At 45.4% G+C, this 19,305-nt stretch overlaps 1 protein-coding gene across 1 annotated transcript in view; it reads left to right on the top strand.

Annotated features, from left to right (window-relative positions):
• Positions 1–1,615: 1,615 nt before the first annotated feature.
• The window catches only part of FH (fumarate hydratase), a 452,710-nt gene continuing 435,020 nt past the window's right edge, over positions 1,616–19,305 (top strand). Inside the window, exon 1 of the mRNA XM_068231902.1 lies at positions 1,616–1,786. Coding sequence (XP_068088003.1) covers positions 1,682–1,786 — 105 coding nt within the window. The 5' untranslated portion in view covers positions 1,616–1,681. The remainder of the gene's footprint in view (positions 1,787–19,305) is intronic.

The following is a 19,305-nucleotide window of genomic DNA, read 5'->3' as shown; positions in this document are numbered from 1 at the left end:
CCACAATGGTCCCAAAATATCACACCACACATTGCCACTGTGACCAGTGAATCATACATTACAATGAAAGAATCCCTCACTGGCAATGTAAACACGCTTGTTGTGCCGTTAATGCAATGCAGTACATTATTGCATCAGGATCCAGCACATCGCAATCAATATGAGAGCTATCCCATGGTTGCCACCTTATCCCTTTAAATACTGACACATCTAAGTTATAAAGGTTCTGAGGCTACTCACACATAATCAGTGCTTAAACAACTAACCACAAGGCATGTATAATTCATATGTGCCAGTAGGGATGAGGTGGCAACCCTGGCTATCATTGCTTCTGCATAGGCATACCTCCCAACTTTTTGAGATGAGAAAGCCACGCCCCAAGATATGGATACCATAAAGATTTCATAAGAAAAATATTATGATGTTATAACGAACTACACTGGTCCTTTCAATCCTAGTTCATTTTCCTTCATATTAACATTCCAAAATAAGAAATATATCAATTTAAAGGATGGGAATAAAGTTTAGAGTCAAACATTTTTCAATAGAGGAGAAACAACAAATAAAATAATATATATATATATATATATATATATATATATATATATATATATATATATATATATATACCTGAAAGAGGGACACGGCTCACAAAGATGGACTGTTCCTTTCAAAAGAGGGACAGTTGGGATGTACACATAGATATGGGCTGATATTGTGTGACGAAACAATGCAAGTGTGAAAGGAGCCTAAGTACAGTATTACATATTTAAAATGTGTCAGTCAGATCATACAAATCTAAGCCTACACTGGTATAGTATACTAATTAAAACGTCAAATGGTATCTACGAATGGTTACAATATGCACTATTATAAATATATAGAATGCATTCAACTTACCAAATACATAGCAAGTGGTAACACGAGAAGGAAAACCCATAAATAGAGATGACAAACATTATTAAACAGGCTGTTATCTGGATCGTGATACCACCCTCCGGTTAATGCAGCCCAAACACCCTGACAAAGAATCTGCAAAACATAAGATTCCATTTCTGCGTCACTGAGCTCGTCTGTGAACGGTCTTGTTCTACACACAACAATGTGAACTACTGCAAATGAAACAGTTACTGCCTGCACATCAAAGTTGCAGTCATGATGCTCTCTTTGACCCGCATATACTGTATACGGATTGGCTAATCAGCCAATACTGCGGACCAAGCGTCTTAAAGGGAAAGCGTAATCACCAAAACTTCAAAGTAACGACACGTAGTCCCAGCCAATAACATCAGATTTCTGCAACCCTAACTAGCGGCAATGAAGATTAGCTCCATTTAATTAAAGGTGCAATAATAACAACAGTATGCAGACCAAAAACTTCATGTATAAACTGCTCTTCCCGTCCTAGTTGTTTGCTGTACATACAAGACAAAGTTGCAATATAAATGTTCTCTGTCTTATACAAACTTCCAACTACTAAAGTGTCACATATACTCCAGGATAATGATCCATAGCCAACTCCTTGACGAGATCTAAAAATGTACGCGAGCGATTGACGACGTTTGACTACTTTTCCCTAGCATTATAACAGAAGCTGAGCTGAAATCGGCCTTTGATTGCTCTGTTGCGGGGCGTGCTTGCTTTACAGCAAATAGGTCTCCAGAAATAGTGAACCTTCATCATGCGGCGTGTTTTCTGTTCTCAGCAAGTTTTCAGAACCATCTCCGGGAATAGGAAAATTTCGGAGGCAGTCTTAAACCCGGTTTTCTTGAAACACAACAGGATGGTAAGAATCGGGTGTAGTACGTTATGTTATTAGATCTTCTCCTGAGAGGTGACCTTCACAGCATTGTTCAGAAAAATAAGGATTACTTATTTCTGTTGCCTTGGCCTTAATCAAGTAAAAATGTATTCTGGTGCAATATATTTTCAGTGCATAATACGTCTAGTTTGAATGTTGGCTGGAACCAGGACCATACAGAGGGATCTTCAAGGACAGCTGAAGTGAGAAGAATATGGAGGCTGCCATATTTATTTCCTTTTAACCACTTGAAGACCCAGCCTTTACCCCCCCCCCCCCCCCCCCGCCCCCCTTAAGGACCAACGTGTTTTTTAATGATCTGTGCTGGGTGGGCTCTGCAGCCCCCAGCACAGATCAGGTTGCAGGCAGAGCTATCAGATCACCCCCTTCCCCCCCCCCCCCTATGTGCAGGGGGGGGTCTGATCGCTCCTGCCTGCCTGGGTGTTGCGGGGGGCACCTCAAAGTCCCCCTCCATGGTGAAATTCTCCCCCTTCCCTCTCCTCCCTCTCCCCCCTGGTGATCGGCGCTGCACAGGACGCTATCCGTCCTGTGCAGCCTGTGACAGGCTGTCCTCTGTCACATGGCGGCGTCCGTCCTGTAGCAGCAGCGCTGTTCAATGTAAACAAAGGAGACAAAAGTCTCCTGCGTTTACATTTAGTCTGCGAGCCGCGATCAGCGGCTTGCAGGCTATTCACGGTCCGTGATCTAACAGGAAACGGCCGCTCACGAGAGCGACCTTTCCTGATTAATTAGGGAGGCACCTGGCGATGCAGACGTGCGTCGCTGGTCCTCCACGGTATGAGTGTGCGGTTGGCAAGTGGTTAAACAGTACCAGTTGCCTGGCAGCTCTGCTGATCTATTTGGTTGTAGTAGTGTCTGAATAACACCAGAAACAAGCATGCAGCTAATCTTGTCAGATCTGACAATGTTAGAAACACCTGATCTGCTTGCTGCATGCTTGTTTAGGGTCTATGGCTAAAAGTATAATGCTGGGAGTACACGGTACGTTTTCGCAGCTTGATTCTGCCGCCCGATCGATTCCCCGCTCGATACCGTGGGCAATTCTCATCTTCTCGTTTTCCTTATCTTTTTCCATTGTCCCCCATGCGGTATCGAGCGCGGAATCGATCGGGCGGGTGATCGGACATGTCGGAAATTATCAATCGAGCCATCTAAATGGCTAAATCGAGCGGCGAAAACGTACCATGTGTTCCCAGCATTCGAGGCAGATGATCAGCAGGATAGCCTGGCAAGTGGTATTGCTTCAAAGGAAATAAATATGGCAGCCTCCGTATCCCTCTCGCTTCAGTTGCCCTTTAAGTGGGGAACCACAACCCCCGCCGCCATGCACAGTAGTACCTACAAGTGGTGGGGGACCTTCCCCACCCTCCTTGCCCTGCAGTGACATGTGAATTCCCCCCCCCCCACCACCACCACCACTGTCCCAAACCATCCACCTGAGCCCATTTGAATGACAAATTCAGTTACAGAAGTGTTGGCTGCATTCAGTGGTGTGGAGTTAGTCAGACCTGTCGCCGGTGGTTGTACGTTCCCCTTTCCCCGTGTCTGGCTGGTGGGGGGGGGGGGGGGGTATTGGTTGTCATGTGGGTGCTGAATGCAAATGCTGGGAGCCATGTAGGTTTTGGGTGCAGGTACAGGGTGTCATATGGGTTTTGGCTATGCTTGGGTATCAAGTGGCATGCGGGTGTTGATTGCAGGTACTCAGTGCCATGTGAGCTTTGGGTGCGTCTACTGGATGTCACGTGGGTGCTGGCTGCAGGTACTGGATGTGACATGGGTGGGCATTGGGTGTCACGTTGGTTTTAAATGTAGGTTCTTTGAGTGCGGGTACTGCTTAAAGCAGGGTTTCCCAACCCATGTGCCGTGACTCATTCATGTGTTGTGGCAGCCTCCGGTATGTGTCGCTGCTTTGCTACGTCTCCTTGGCACGCTGCAATGCTTTGCCTCCGCTACGTGTAAACTTAGAGCAGGACTACAAGAAAATGGCCCACGATGTTCACAAATGCGGACGTCAGCGGCCATTTTGTTATACAATACAATACAATACAATAACATTTGTAAAGCGCTTTTCTCCCATAGGACTCAAAGCGCATAGTTGTGTCTCAGATTAATACAGGGTTGCAGGGTTGCAGGCTGGGTTGTGTTACAGAGGAGATAGTCAGATGTTCATGAATGCCAGACTAAAGAGGTAGGTTTTCAGTTTAGACTTAAATGCTTACAGGGATGGAGCTGTCCTGATTGGGTGTGGCAGGGAGTTCCAAAGTGTAGGGGCAGCATGACAAAAGGCTCTGTCTACAAAGGTTTTGAGGTGGACTCTGGGGGTGACCATGGTGTTGCGTCCTTTTGATCTAAGATTGTGGGGGTGTGATGCAGTTGCAACAAGTCCTTCAGGTATCCTTGTTGTAGCCTTGCTCTAATTATACAGTAAACGCAGAGTGGAGGGAGACAGAGCGGGCGCTGAAGAGAGATGTCAGTGCTGGAATCGAGCTGGTGAGTGATCTGCGGCTGCCTGCACATTCTCCTGGGTGCACCTACACTTGATTTCCTATGCTGGGGGATCTTGCACCTGTCTTTCTATACTGGGTGCACCTATGCTTGGCTACCTATACTGAGGGCACCTACATACCCATACTGAGGGCACCTACAGTACATACCCATAATGAAGGCAGGGCCCCTACATACCTATACTGAGGGCACCTACACCTTACTTCCTATACTGGGGGCACCTATGCTTGGCTCCCTATACTGGGGGCACCTATGCTTGGCTCCCTATACTGGGGGCACCTATGCTTGGCTCCCTATACTGGGGGCACCTATGCTTGGCTGCCTATACTGGGGGCACCTATGCTTGGCTGCCTATACTGGGGGCACCTATGCTTGGCTGCCTATACTGGGGGCACCTATGCTTGGCTGCCTATACTGGGGGCACCTATGCTTGGCTGCCTATACTGGGGGCACCTATGCTTGGCTGCCTATACTGGGGGCACCTATGCTTGGCTGCCTATACTGGGGGCACCTATGCTTGGCTGCCTATACTGGGGGCACCTATGCTTGGCTGCCTATACTGGGGGCACCTATGCTTGGCTGCCTATACTGGGGGCACCTATGCTTGGCTGCCTATACTGGGGGCACCTATGCTTGGCTGCCTATACTGGGGGCACCTATGCTTGGCTGCCTATACTGGGGGCACCTATGCTTGGCTGCCTATACTGGGGGCACCTATGCTTGGCTGCCTATACTGGGGGCACCTATGCTTGGCTGTCTATACTGGGGAGACCTATGCTTGGCTGTCTATACTGGGGGCACCCATGCTTGGCTGTCTATACTGGGGGCACCCATGCTTGGCTGTCTATACTGGGGGCACCTATGCTTGGCTGCCTATACTGGGGGCACCTATGCTTGGCTGCCTATACTGGGGGCACCTATGCTTGGCTGTCTAACTGACTATACTGAATCTGGCATTTAAAGGAGTCATCAGGCAATATAAACTACCCCCCGATCTACTTACCTGGGGCTTACTCCAGCCCCTTGCAGCTGACATGTCAGCTGTAAGGGGCTGGAGGAAGGCCCAGGTAAGTAGATTGGGGGGTCGTTTTATATTGCCTGATGACTCCTTTAAGGTTATTTCCCTCTGTTTTTGTGGTAATTATTAATTTTCTATTGTATATACAGTGATGTGAAAAACTATTTGCCCCCTTAACTTTAACTATTAGTCAAAAATAACATAATTGAACACAAAATGCAGTTTTAAATGATGGTTTTTATTATTCAGTGAGAAAAAAAACTCCAAACCTACATGGCCCTGTGTGAAAAAGAAATTGCCCCCTGAACCTAATAACTGGTTGGGCCACCCTTAGCAGCAATAACTGCAATCAAGCATTTGCGATAACTTGCAACGAGTCTTTTACAGCGCTCTGGAGGAATTTTGGCCCACTCAACTTTGCAGAATTGTTGTAATTCAGCTTTATTTGAGGGTTTTCTAGCATGAACCACCTTTTTAAGGTCATGCCACAACATCTCAATAGGATTCAGGTCAGGACTTTGACTAGGCCACTCCAAAGTCTTCATTTTGTTTTTCTTCAGCCATTCAGAGGTGGATTTGCTGCTGTGTTTTGAGTCATTGTCCTGCTGCAGCACCCAAGATCGCTTCAGCTTGAGTTGACGAACAGATGGCCGGACATTCTCCTTCAGGATCTTTTGGTAGACAGTAGAATTCATGGTTCCATCTATCACAGCAAGCCTTCCAGGTCCTGAAGCAGCAAAACAACCCCAGACCATCACACTACCACCACCATATTTTACTGTTAGTATGCTGTTCTTTTGCTGAAATGCTGTGTTACTTCTACGCCAGATGTAACAGGACATGCACCTTTCAAAAAGTTCAACTTTTGTCTCGTCGGTCCACAAGGTATTTTCCCAAAAGTCTTGGCAATCATTGAGATGTTTTTTAGCAAAATTGAGGCGAGCCTTAATGTTCTTTTTGATTAACCTCCATAGCGGTAACCCCGTGTGTGACACGGGGTAAGCCGCCGGAGGGTGGCGCTCAGGCCCTGCTGGGCCGATTTAAATAATTTTTTTTTTTGCTGGACGCAGCTAGCACTTTGCTAGCTGCGCCAGCACCCCAATCGCCGCCGCCGCGCGCCCGATCGCCGCGCGCGCCCCCCCCCCCCTAGACCCCGTGCGCTGCCTGGCCAATCAGTACCAGGCAGCGCCGAGGGTTGGATCTGGAGTCCCAATGACGTCCCGACGTCGGTGACATCATCCCGCCCCGTCGCCATGGCGACGGGGGAAGCCCTCCAGGAAATCCCGTTCTTTGAAGTGGGCGGGGGGATGCCCTGGGCTCGCTACATGATTTAAAAAAAAAAAAAAATTAAAAAAAAAAACTGCTGCGCTGCCCCTTGGCGGTATTTTTCATACCGCCAAGGGGGTTAAAAGTGGTTTGCGCCTTGGATATCTGCCATGCAGGCCGTTTTTGCCCAGTCTCTTTCTTATGGTGGAGTTGTGAACACTGACCTTAATTGAGGCAAGTGAGGCCTGCAGTTCTTTAGGTGTTGTCCTGGGGTCTTTTGTGGCCTCTTGGATAAGTTTTCTCTGCGCTCTTGGAGTAATTTTGGTCGGCCGGCCACTCCTGGGAAGGTTCATCACTGTTTCATGTTTTTGCCATTTGTGGATAATGGCTCTCACTGTAGTTCGCTGGAGTCCCAAAGCTTTAGAAATTGCTTTATAACCTTTACCAGACTGATAGATCTCAATTACTTTTGTTCTCATTTGTTCCTGAATTTCTTTGGATCTTGGCATGATGTCTAGCTTTTGAGGTGCTTATGGTCTACTTCTCTGTGTCAGATAGCTCCTATTTAAAGTGGACCCAAATTAAAAATACAAGGTTTCAGAAATAAAATCTATTTTCTAAATTATAATAATAAATAGCAGCTTTTTTTTCAGCTGCATTATGAGAAATATAAAATATTTTACATTTATTGGAGGAACTCCTCCCTTCCTTTCATGTTGCCGGGACAGAATCCGGCAAACTGGTTTAGTAGATGGTCTCCAGCAAAGGAGGAATTGCTAATGGCTGCCACCTGTATAACCCTAGTAATGAAAAGAGAGGGGTGAAAAGTATACACTGAAATGCTCATAGGCTTGAGGCAAGGAACACACTTGACTGCTTTCGTACGCGTTTTCTGCACAGAAAAACTGAGAACTCATGTTAATCAATGGGCTAGTACACACTTATTTTGGTTCGCGCACAGAAAAAAAACTGACATTCTGCATCATGACTCTGCACATTTTGTGAGTTTTTTTGTATCAATTACATCAGCTGCTATGAAAAACCGTGCATGTTTTCCTGCATAGAAACACACTTGGTGTGCAGAAAAAGTATGCAGGAAAACGCGCACAGAAAACTGAAAGACAAGTGTGTTCCCTGCCTCAAGGAGTGTTTGTTTATCTTTGTATGTGTCAGAGTGGTGCAACTAAATATTTTGAATTAAAAAAATGTTTGGTTTGGGTCCGCTTTAAGTGATTTCTTGATTGAAACAGGTGTGGCAGTAATCCGGCCTGGGGGTGACTACAGAAATTGAACTCAGGTGTGATAAACCACAGTTATTTTTTAACAAGGGGGGCAATCACTTTTTCATACAGGGCCATGTAGATTTGGAGTTTTTTTTTTTCTTACTAAATAATAAAAACCATCATTTACAACTGCATTTTGTGTTCAGTTATGTTATCTTTTACTAATAGTTAACAGTTTTTGATGAGCAGAAACATTTAAGTGTGACAAACATGCAAAAGAATAAGAAATCAGGAAAGGAGCAAATAGTTTTTCACATCACTGTATGTGATGTCATGGAGATCTGAGTGTTTGACGTGATGTCACTACTTCAGAAAGGTTGGGAACCACTGGCTTAAAGGATACCAGAGCCCAAGCCACAATATAAAAAAGATAGCATATGCTATTAGGAGGGTGTGAACCCTCACTTACCACTCCATTGTAAGCTGTGCACCTCCGTTCCCCCGTTCTAGCCCCCATTAGCGGCTCCCAACTCCAGCATCCAAAATAGTAATACAGGGATTCCTCTCCCCCTATGCCCGCGGATATGTCATCTGCAGACACGCCCACTCGCTCCTGTCCTGTGGGCATCCAGGCGTGCGCGCTCCACAGCCCTGGGCAGTTCCCGCTGTGAAGACGTGTCAAATATCTTATCGCTCTCTGCCTTAAATGATTATCAACTAGTCAAAGGGCAAGCCTAAAAGTCGTCATGATCAAGATTTGCCAGCAGTGGACGCGTAGCTCACTATAAACAGAATATTTATAGGTTAACAGGTTTGCCTCTGGAAAAAATACGCAACACTCATCTGTTGAATTTTTTAAAATTAAATTGATATAAAAAATAAAGAATATATACAGGAATATACATCTCTCCGGTTGTTGTCCATCATCCAATATACATTTTCAAAGTTCCTTTAGTGAAACAAGTCCATATCAATCTAGCAACTCTTATGCTGTAGATTTTATCCTCCATCGAAAATTATCTCGAGATTGTACAATGTATGGTGCACACAAATACAGCTTTATCCTTAAAAATGGTATATAAAGTTCTATTCTTGTATAAAGAACTTTAAAGGGGAACTGAAGAGAGAGGTATATGGAGGCTGCCATGTTTATTTCCTTTTAAGCAATACCAGTTGCCTGGCAGCCCTACTGATCCTCTGCCTCTAATACTATTAGCCATAGCCCCTGAACAAGCATGCAGCAGATCAGGTGTTTCAGACTTTTAAGTCAGATCTGACAAGACTAGCTGCATGCTTGTTTCTGGTGTTATTCAGATACTACTGCAGAGAAATAGACCAGCAGGGCTGCCAGGCAACTGGTATTGATTAAAAGGAAATAAATATGGCAGCCTCTGTATACCTCTTACTTCAGTTCCCCTTTAAGGTGAAAATCTCAGAATTCAAAAGATAAACACACCCTTGTCTCTCACCTGGAAAGCTACCAAAATGCGATCACCAAGAAAAAATCCTCCTACCGATCACAGGAGATCGCAGAGGCCGCCAACAGACCAGCCCAAATATTCCGCACAGTTGATAGACTATGTAGCCCATCCTGCCTAAAGCCTACTATAACTCCCTCAAAGGAGCTATGTGAGAAATTTGCCTGCTACTTTGCTGAAAAAGTATCCTCTATTCGGTTTCTTATTCAGTCCACAGCACCCAAGACTCATGCAACTCCTGGAAATAGCTGCAAAAACAACCTAACACCCTGGACTGACTTCAAAAGTATTAGTGAGGAAGAGATCTCAGACATCCTCTGTCGTCTCCGCCAGACAACCTGCGACCTGGACCCTGGACCAACTAAACATATGCTGAAATGCCCTGACCTGCTTGGTCCAGCATTTCACAAAATAGTAAATTGCTCTCTGCAAGCAGGGAGGTTTCCTACCTCTTTAAAAGAAGGAATCATCAAGCCCCTTCTTAAAAAACCTTCTATGGATCCAGATGCAATGAGCAGCTACAGACCTGTCTCCAACCTCCCCTTCTTAGGTAAAGTTATTGAAAAGGCTGTCTATCTGCTACTTGAAACCAGGCTGTCAGTAAACAACATCCTGGACCCTCTACAATCTGGCTTTAAGAAACACCACAGCTGTGAAACAGCCCTCATGCAAGTCTGCAACGATCTGCTCATGGCAAGGTACAGAGGGGAATGTTACATCCTAATCCTGTTGGATCTTTCAGCGGCTTTTGATACAGTTGACCATGAAATCCTGCTTAACAGACTGCAGGAGTACTGTGGCATCAGTAGATCAGTCCTCCATTGGTTCAGATCATTCCTGACTGACAGAACACAGAGAGTATCCCTAGGACCTATAATGTCCAAACCTGCACCTCTACAATCGGAGTGCCACAAGGATCAATCCTATCCCCTCTGCTGTTTGCAATCTACATGTTGCCACTCGGTACACTTCTCCAACGACATGGCCTGACGTACCACTGCTACGCCGATGACACACAGCTATACCTGTCCTTCAAACCTGGTGGAACAGACCCTACTCCAAAAATAAACTCTTGCTTAGCTGAGCTACAGGCATGGATGAAAGATAACTGGTTGAAACTGAATGCTGACAAAACTGAGGTCCTGTTTGTCCAAAGCCAGTGCTCGCCATCAAAACGGCTCTATCCTAAAGCAACACCAATCAGGATTGGGATTTCAGACATAAACAGCTCCAACCTTGTGCGCAGCCTTAGCGTACTAATCGATGGGGATTTGAGTTTCAGAAACCAAATTTCATCTGTGGTTAAATCTTCCTACTTTCATCTGAAGAACATTGCAAAGATTAAACATCCGATTCCCCCAGAGGATCTTCCAACCCTAGTCCACGCCTTCATCACATCACATCACATCACAGCTGGACTACTGCAATGCCCTTTATGCTGGCCTCCCCAAAAAGGACCTGCGTCGCCTGCAATTAGTGCAGAATGCTGCTGCCAGATTGCTAACAAAACAGCCTCGCCGCTGTCACATTACACCGATCCTTCGCTCACTGCACTGGCTACCAGTAGAATGGAGAATACTCTTCAAGATTGGACTGCTGACATTCAAACCCCTGCACAATCTGGGCCCTGGATACATGAAAGACTTGCTGAAGCTGCACCACACCTCTCACAACCTCAGATCAGCAAGTTCTATAAACTTGGTCACTCCCAGAGTGCACCTCAAAAAATCTGGAGATAGAGCCTTCTGTCATGCTGCCCCTACTCTTTGGAACTCCCTGCCACACCCAGTAAAGACAGCACCATCCCTGGAGCTATTCAAATCCAAACTGAAATGCCACCTGTTAAGCCTGGCATTTCCGGACTTATAAAGTTCTTCCTCTGTACCACGATGGTCTGAGCCAAGCTTATGCGCTTTGAGTCCTATGGGAGAAAAGCGCTCTACAAATGTTGTTTGTTGTTGTTGTTGATATATCTTCATCAAGCAAAGCTGGGTAGTTGTCCCTGAGCTTGCAATTACATTTAAATATGCTTACTGATTGCATATGAAGTATAGCATTAAAAAGTTATCTAAAACCTAAAAACCGCTGAAGTTTGAAATTACAATTCTTTAGCGTCTATATAAGCTATTGTCAATAAATTCACCAAGAATAATGCATATTACCTCTCTTGTGTTCTAGAATCACAGTGGAAGGTAGACTAGGCCTCAGTCGATCTCAGTAGAGTTTCAGGCTCAATTATAAGTTTCTAAGATGGCGTCTGTTAGGGGATTTTATGGTGACGCACAAAATTCGAACTTATTTTTAACTGGTACATTCTGACATTTTGTGACATTTTAAACTAGCGGGTTATCTGAGCAGGTGCGTACATATATGACGCAACTTGGCTTATTAACGTAAGCAATCTACGTCTTTTCTAATCAAACTTACGTCAATAACATTTTAATTAGATCTTTTGACCCAAGTGGTGTACTTTGACATCTTTCTGGATCTGATGGACGCCAAGATATATGCGAATGTTCTTAACTTATTCTAGGAAATTGGCATGTTTTTTATTTTTTCTTTTAAATTCAAAATTTTATTTTGGGGTTTGTCGGAGTGGGGAGGTAAACCAGGGATTTTAAATTAAATTTATGAGTTTTGGATTTTCCGTCCTGCAAGCGAGAGCTCTCGCTTGCAGGAACAGAAGCGGTGACGTGGGACACAGAAAAATCGCGGCTTTCCGGAGAAAGCCGTCGGTTTTTCTTAGGGAAACGCAGATCAATGAATGGGATCTGTATTCCCATTCATTGATCACAGGGGCAGCGAATGGCGGCGGGAGCGCGTGCGGCTCCGCAGCAGCTGTGTAGTCTATCTGGACAGATATATCCATCCAGATAGACAGAAGTGTTTATAGACATATCGCAGTGGTAGGGATTAGATTGTGAGCTCCTTTGAGGGACAGTTAGTGACAAGATCTATCTATCTATCTATCTATCTATCTATCTATCTATATATATATATATATATATATATATATATATATATATATATATATATATATATATATATATATATATATATATATATATATATATATATATATATATATATATATATATATCTCCTGTACAGCGCTGCGTAATATGTCGGCGCTATATAAATACTAAATAATAATAATAATAATAATAATAATAATAATAATAATATGAACATAACCTTGTAAAGGAAACGGATTACTTACTGCAGAAAATGACACTAAGGGTTACTCTAACCAACAATCTAACTTTGATTAAAGAATATCTCTGCTTATAATCATTAAATCTTGAAATTCACTCAATCTGCATAACATTTTATTTGTCAGTGTGGGTGCTGCAGGAAGGGGAAGTCATTGCAGGTTCTGGGGGAGGGAGAGGTCAGATTAGGTGCTGAGGGAGGTCACTATCAGTGCTGCTGGGGACAGGAAGGGTGCCATTGGGGAAGGAAAGGTCAATTTGGGTGCTGGGGGAGGCAGGATAACTGCAGTGCTAATGCTGGGGGGTGAGAGGTCACTGTGGGTGCAAGGTTGAGAGAGAGGCCACTGTTAATCCTGGGGAAGGGAGAGGTCACTGCTGTCAGGGAGACACCATCTTACCTACTGCCACACAGTTGCAGGGATGGTTACAGTATGATTCCTGTATAAGACCTGTTTACTCCAAAGTGTCCCAGATGGGGAGGAGCTTCCCATGGGTGGTGGGTGGGGCTTCCCATGGGTGGAGCTTATGACTGGGGCCAGGTTTCCTTTTCACAGCCAAAGGGGCCTTTTTATGGATAGTTAAAAAGGGAGGGGTGCTTGGGCACCCAAAGACACCCCCACCCCACCCCCTCCCCGCACATGCCTGGTCAGTACCAATTTATGGGCTCACTCTCGCTGCAAGTTTGCATTTTACTTTCACATGGAAAAATAAAAATATGCACATGTTTTGCATGCATCTAGTATATTGCCATTGTCCAAAAATAGACATGTTTGTAAAAAAATGCTGTAGGCTGTTAATTTAGAGTGGAACATACAGGGTCACCATCAGACATTTATTGTCCCCATACTGGGCAAACCTACTGGGCGCCCTCATGGCAAATCACAATCTGCAGAAAAAAAAAATCTCTTTTAGGCCTCTTGCACACTGCAAGCAATTCAGATTCAGATTCCGCTTTTTAATCAGTTTTTACCTCCGATTCAGATTCAGATTTGCAGTGTGCAAGGAGTAAACTGCAAATCTGAATCTGAATCGGAAGTAAAAACAGATTAAAAAGCGGAATCTGAATCGCTTGCAGTGTGCAAGAGGCCTAAAGGATACCAGAGCTGAACTAAGTAGGAAAAATGGGGGGAGGAGAGCAGGCATGTACTGAAAGCTGTCCGAATGCCCAACGCTCCCCTGTTTTATCTGTCTCCCTTCTTTCCTACATGCCCCTCATCAGCCAGGGCTGGATTTGTACAGTTTGCCGCCCAAGGCCCTATATCTTCAGCCACCCCCGGCCAGCAGCATCCCAGGCAACTCTTCCCACTCCTCCAAGTACAGTATAGGTAGCTGAATGTCTCCACACCTTCCTCTTGGTACAGTATAGGTAGCCAAATCAGAGAGTGTGTGCCTCCTCCCCCCCCCCCCCCCCCCCCATCCACACATCCATGCCCAGTATAGGTAGCCAGATCAGATTACCTTTACACCCCCTCCCCCTCCCTTTGCCTTGTCCACTACATTTTACGGTCCCCAGATCAGATGCTCCCCCCCCCCCACTCCCCTTCAGTATAGGTAGCCAGAGCAGGTTCAGATGGCTGCACCATTCCCCCCCCCCCCCCCCAAGAATAAGTAGCTATATGTACAGAAACTCCTCCCGCCCCCTTCAAATATTGGTAGCTAGAGTTGACGAAGCGCCCCCTCCTGGACAGTATAAGCATCCTTGCTTATCCCTCGAGAGCTCAGCTGATCAGTGACACACCAGCTCTCAGCCCCTGCTATCGGTCTAATCGTTCACTCGCAGGGCAGCATGCACGGACAAGCTGATCCTGCAGTGTCTCTGCTTTGCTGTCAGCGTGTCTGTGTCCCCCGCTCACTGTGCTGCCCGGCGCCATATCCAAACCATAGATCAGCTGTGGCACAAAGAGAAAGAGTGAGTAGCGCAGGACCACACCATATACAGGAGAACACGTCAAGGGACGAGTGGCTTAAAGAAACCCTAGGTAAGGATGTCGTCTCAAGTTCCCTTTAAAGCAGTGGTTCTCAACCTTTTCAGTAAATGTACCCTTTTTTTGCATCATTAAGTTATACCTGAGCCAATTTTTGACAGGAAATGACATGGGTGTCTCCCAAAAGATAAGACCATGTACAAATAGGGTATATTTATACTTTCAGTACATCAAAAGTAGACCGGGCAACTGTCCCTTAAACGTTTATTTATCTTCATGCCACATATTCTACATCCATCAAACAAGTTAAGGAATGATCAAACCTGATGATGCTGGTGCTGCGGTGTATAGGGATCGGGTGACCAGGGATAGTGAAAGGACGGCACTACAGCCGTTTTGCGCCCGTCTGGCGCTTGTTCACGTGCTTGTCCTTGTACATTGGACTGAGGGGCGAAGATTGCCTGGTTGCCGGGTGCTTATGCGGGCCTGCATACCCCTCCCTAGGAGTACTGAGTGCCAAGTTGCCCCCATTTCCTTTCAGTGTACGATATTTATACTTTCCTGTGACTCCCATCCTCTCTGTTGTCCTGGAATCTTCCCTGGTAATCTCGGCAGTTGTAGGAGTCTGGGCATGCCCGGCCGCACATGCGCCTCCACCGCACTCTGATGCTCAGAACAGCTCTGCACAGGCGCAGTAGTACTCCCCGAGCATGGGAGTATGGCGGAGTGTGCGTCCGGCCGGGCATGAGCAGAAGCCTATGACTGGGCAGATTCCAGGGCAATAGAGTGGCCGTGCATGCACCTCCACTGCGCTCCTTTGCTTGGGAGCATTCTGCACCACCGCAGTAGTACTGCAAAGGCGTATAACGCTCCTGTGCATGGGAGGGCTGTGGAGGTATGTGCCCTGCCGGGCTAGCACAGAGGCCTATGACTGGCCAGATTACCAGGGCAGATTTCAGGACAAAGGAACGGTCAAGGAAGATGGCAAGGAAGCCCACGCACCTCATGGGGCAGGAGGAAACCCCCGGTAAGTATAAATATATACCAGCTTTACCACCTAAAACCACCAGTGAGAGTGTGGGCAAAGATATTCGACAGCATCATCACCCCAATCCTGCTCTATAGCAGTGAGGTATGGGGCCCGGTCACCTACCCTGACCAATCAAAATGGGACTTCAGCCCAACAGAAAAATCTTCCATCTAGAGTTCTGCAAGTATCTCCTCCAAGTCCATCGAAGCACTTCAAACTCAGCTTGCCGGGAAGAGCTAGGCAGGTTCCCACTATGGCTTACTATCCAGCAGAGGGCACTCTCATACTGGGCGCATATACAGAGCAGCAACCCCAGCACTTACCACCATAGAGCCTCACTGAGCCAGGGGGGCGAGGCCATACCACACGCTCTCAAGCAAAGCATCAGCAGCCAAGGCCACCAACACAGGCGGACAAAAGCCCAAATAAAACAGACTATAGAAAGCTGCAAGGAACGATACATAGAGGAATGGAGAAGTGACATAAAGAATTCCAAGAAACTCGCTGTCTATCAATCACTATAGAGGGAGTACACAATGGCTCCATGTCTGGGGAGGCTACATCACCAAAAAGACAGGCAGGTCTTGAGTTTGTACCGTCTGAGTGCCCACAGACTGGAGATAGAGACAGGGCGGCACAGACAGACATGGAAGCCCCGGGAGGAGAGACTGTGCAGACAATGCGACCAGGAGGTCTTGGAGGATGAGGCCCACTTCCTGCTACACTGCAGCAAATATGCACCTGTGAGGACCGCCCACTTCCAGAGACTCTCCGCCCACATCCAGGATTTTACCTCCACAGATGAGGAGAGGAAATTCTACATCCTACTGGGGGAGGAGGAAACAACCGTGCAAATAGCTGCCCGATATGTCACAGCCTGCCACCAACTGAGAGGAACATGATACCACATGGACTGTATTCCCCCCAATACCCCCCTATGGACTGTATATCCAAGTCCCCCATGCTGTCCCTTACATCCTCCACACACCTATGGAGTATATACCCCAACCCCCTTTATCCTTCCCTTATTCCCACAATCCCCCCCCCCCCCCCCCCATGTTAATGTTTTGTTTTGTTTTGCTTTGGCAATGCTAAATGTATTTGGTCCTGCCAATAAAGCTTTTTTGGATTTGGATTATATACCCTATATGTTCATCAGAGGGCAATATAAAAGCTTGGCAGATGAGCTTTTTAGTCCCTAGACTTTTACAAACAACTAGGGTACATGATCTGCGCATGGAGGAAAAACATTTTAGCCATTAATTTAGGAAAGGGTTCTTTACAGTAAAAGTGAGTAAAATGTTTAATGTATAGCCACAAGAAGTAGTTATTGCATATTCTATATCTGCATGTAAGGGCTGCTTAGAAGCTTTCCTGGCATTGAAAGACACCCATGGCTTTTATTACTAGGTATTGCCCGGCGGTGTTAATCCAGGGATTTTACCTGACTGCCATTTGGAGTCGGAAGGGATTTTTTTTCCTTTTTAGGGCTACTTGGACCGTGCCTTGTAAGGGCCCATTCACACTTGAAAAGCGCCCCTGATGAGGCAATCGACGAAACTAGTTGGACGGAGCCGATGAGACGCTGGGCGAGCTCGTGGAATAACTATTATTATATGCGCAATTTTATCTGCAGTTTGTAAGTGCACTACTTTTTAAATTTTATATTAAATGGAGTTACGCTATGTCAAACCCTGCTTGAGTCATAGGTTGACTGTGTATTGAAGAAAGACATCACTGAGACATAAAACGCTGATTAGCTGGTCTGTGCCAAGTCAGCCCCGATATCTGGTGAAAGGCCTGTGTACTTACTTGGTGGAGGCATGCTGGGTGTTGCAGTTTGGAACTGGGAGCACTGGTGGCATTGCTAAATTGGATGTGTATACAGTGTTACACTATTGCTGAGTTTTTTCCTCTCTGAATACACTGAGTACGAAGAAGATTAAAGGCAACCGCTGGAAGATATGAAATAACTGGCAAGACCAAATACGCGTTTGCTGATCTGTGCAGTCGGCCAACACATCTGGTGAGCGTATAGTGCTACTGTCTGTGGTACTTTTAGAGAAGTGTGAAGACCACAGTTAGAGACTTTTGGAGTTTCTGAGAGCAATGGGATGTGAATGCATTGATACCTACATGCTACCTCTAAATCATATGTACTGAAACTTGTACTGTGGACTCTCTGGAACATTAACTTGGTTCAGGGTGTGGGACACACCCCTATGATATACAGTTATATTGGCATTGTGATTGTGGTTCTTTTATTGTTGAGCGCTGTGCCTTTTATAGAATAGATCCTAATTACCCTGATTCATTGGGAACAGCTGGTTAACCCATTCGCGTTCCGTCGGTTTCACTTGAGCAATGTTCACCTCCCATTCATTAGCCTATAACTTTATCACTACTTATCACAATGAACTGATCTATATCTTGTTTTTTCCGCCACCAATTAGGCTTTCTTTGGGGGGTACATTTTGCTAAGAGCCACTTTACTGTAAAGGCATTTTAACAGGAAGAATAAGAAAAAAACGGAAAAAATTCATTATTTCTCAGTTTTCAGCCATTATAGTTTTAAAATAATACATGGCTCCATAATTAAAACTCACGTTTTGTATTTGCCCATATGTCCCGGTTATTACACCGTTAAAATTATGTCCCTATCACAATGTATGGCGCCAATATTTTATTTGGAAATAAAGGTGCATTTTTTCCGTTATGCATCCATCACTATTTACAAGTTTAAAATAAAAAAAATATAGAAATTTCATCTTTACATTGATATTTAAAAAGTTTAGACCCTTAGGTAGATATTTACATGTTGTTTTTTTTTATTGTAATGTTTTGTTTTTTTTTGTTTTTTTTTTATATCAAACATTTTATTTGGGTATTTTAGGGAGGGTGGGATGTAAACCATATTTTTTAATTGTGTGTTGATTTAAATTTTTTTTTTACTTTTTGTTGTAGTTTTACTTTTTGGCCACAAGATGGCGGCCATGAGTTTGTTTACATGACGTCACTCTAAGCGTAACACACGCTTAGAGTGACGCATCGGGGAGGGAACAGCCATAAAAGGCACAGCTTCCGAGAGAAGCTGTCGCTTTTTCAGCGGGGGAGAGGAATCAGTGATCGGGCACCGTAGCCCGATTCACTGATTGCCTGGCTAACGAACCGTGGGCCGGTAGCGCGCATGGTTCCTGGACGTAGTTTCTACGTCCAGGAACCAAAATAGGTTAATCAACTCAACGGGTGAAAAACAGCAGCTCTCTGCAGTTGATTTGTGGACAGCTATGGCCAAGACAAAGGAGCTCAGTGAGGACCTGCGGCTGCGCATTGTGGCTGCTCACAAGTCAGGAAAGGGCTACAAGGCCATTTCTAAATGTTTTCAAGTTCCAGTGGCTACAGTGCAAAGTATTATAAAATACAAGATGTTCCGCACTGTGGAATTTAAGAGGATGTGGTCAGAAGCCAAAAGTGACACCTGTGCTGGCCAGGAGGATAGTAAGAGAGGTGAAAGTCCAAGGATAACCACCAACACTATCCTGGTAAATCTGGGCTCTGCTGGTGGCAATGTCTCAAGCCAGACAATCCCATGGACACTGCACACTGCTGGATTCCACGGATGCAGACCAAGGAGGACGCCACTTCTCCAGATTAGGCACACAAAAGCTCGCTTGGCCTTTACAAATGCTCATCTGGATAAAGAAGAAGACTTCTGGTCTTCTGTGTTATGGTCAGATGAAACAAAGCTTGAAATGTCTGGTCACAATGTTTCCTTCATGTGGTGTAAAAAAAGAAGCCTTTCAACCCAAAGAACACCATCCCCACT

Source organism: Hyperolius riggenbachi, chromosome 4 (assembly GCF_040937935.1).
Source record: "Hyperolius riggenbachi isolate aHypRig1 chromosome 4, aHypRig1.pri, whole genome shotgun sequence".
Taxonomy (NCBI): Eukaryota; Metazoa; Chordata; class Amphibia; order Anura; family Hyperoliidae; genus Hyperolius; species Hyperolius riggenbachi.
Note: the sequence above shows the minus strand (reverse complement) of the source record. Positions and strands in the feature narration are given on the sequence as shown.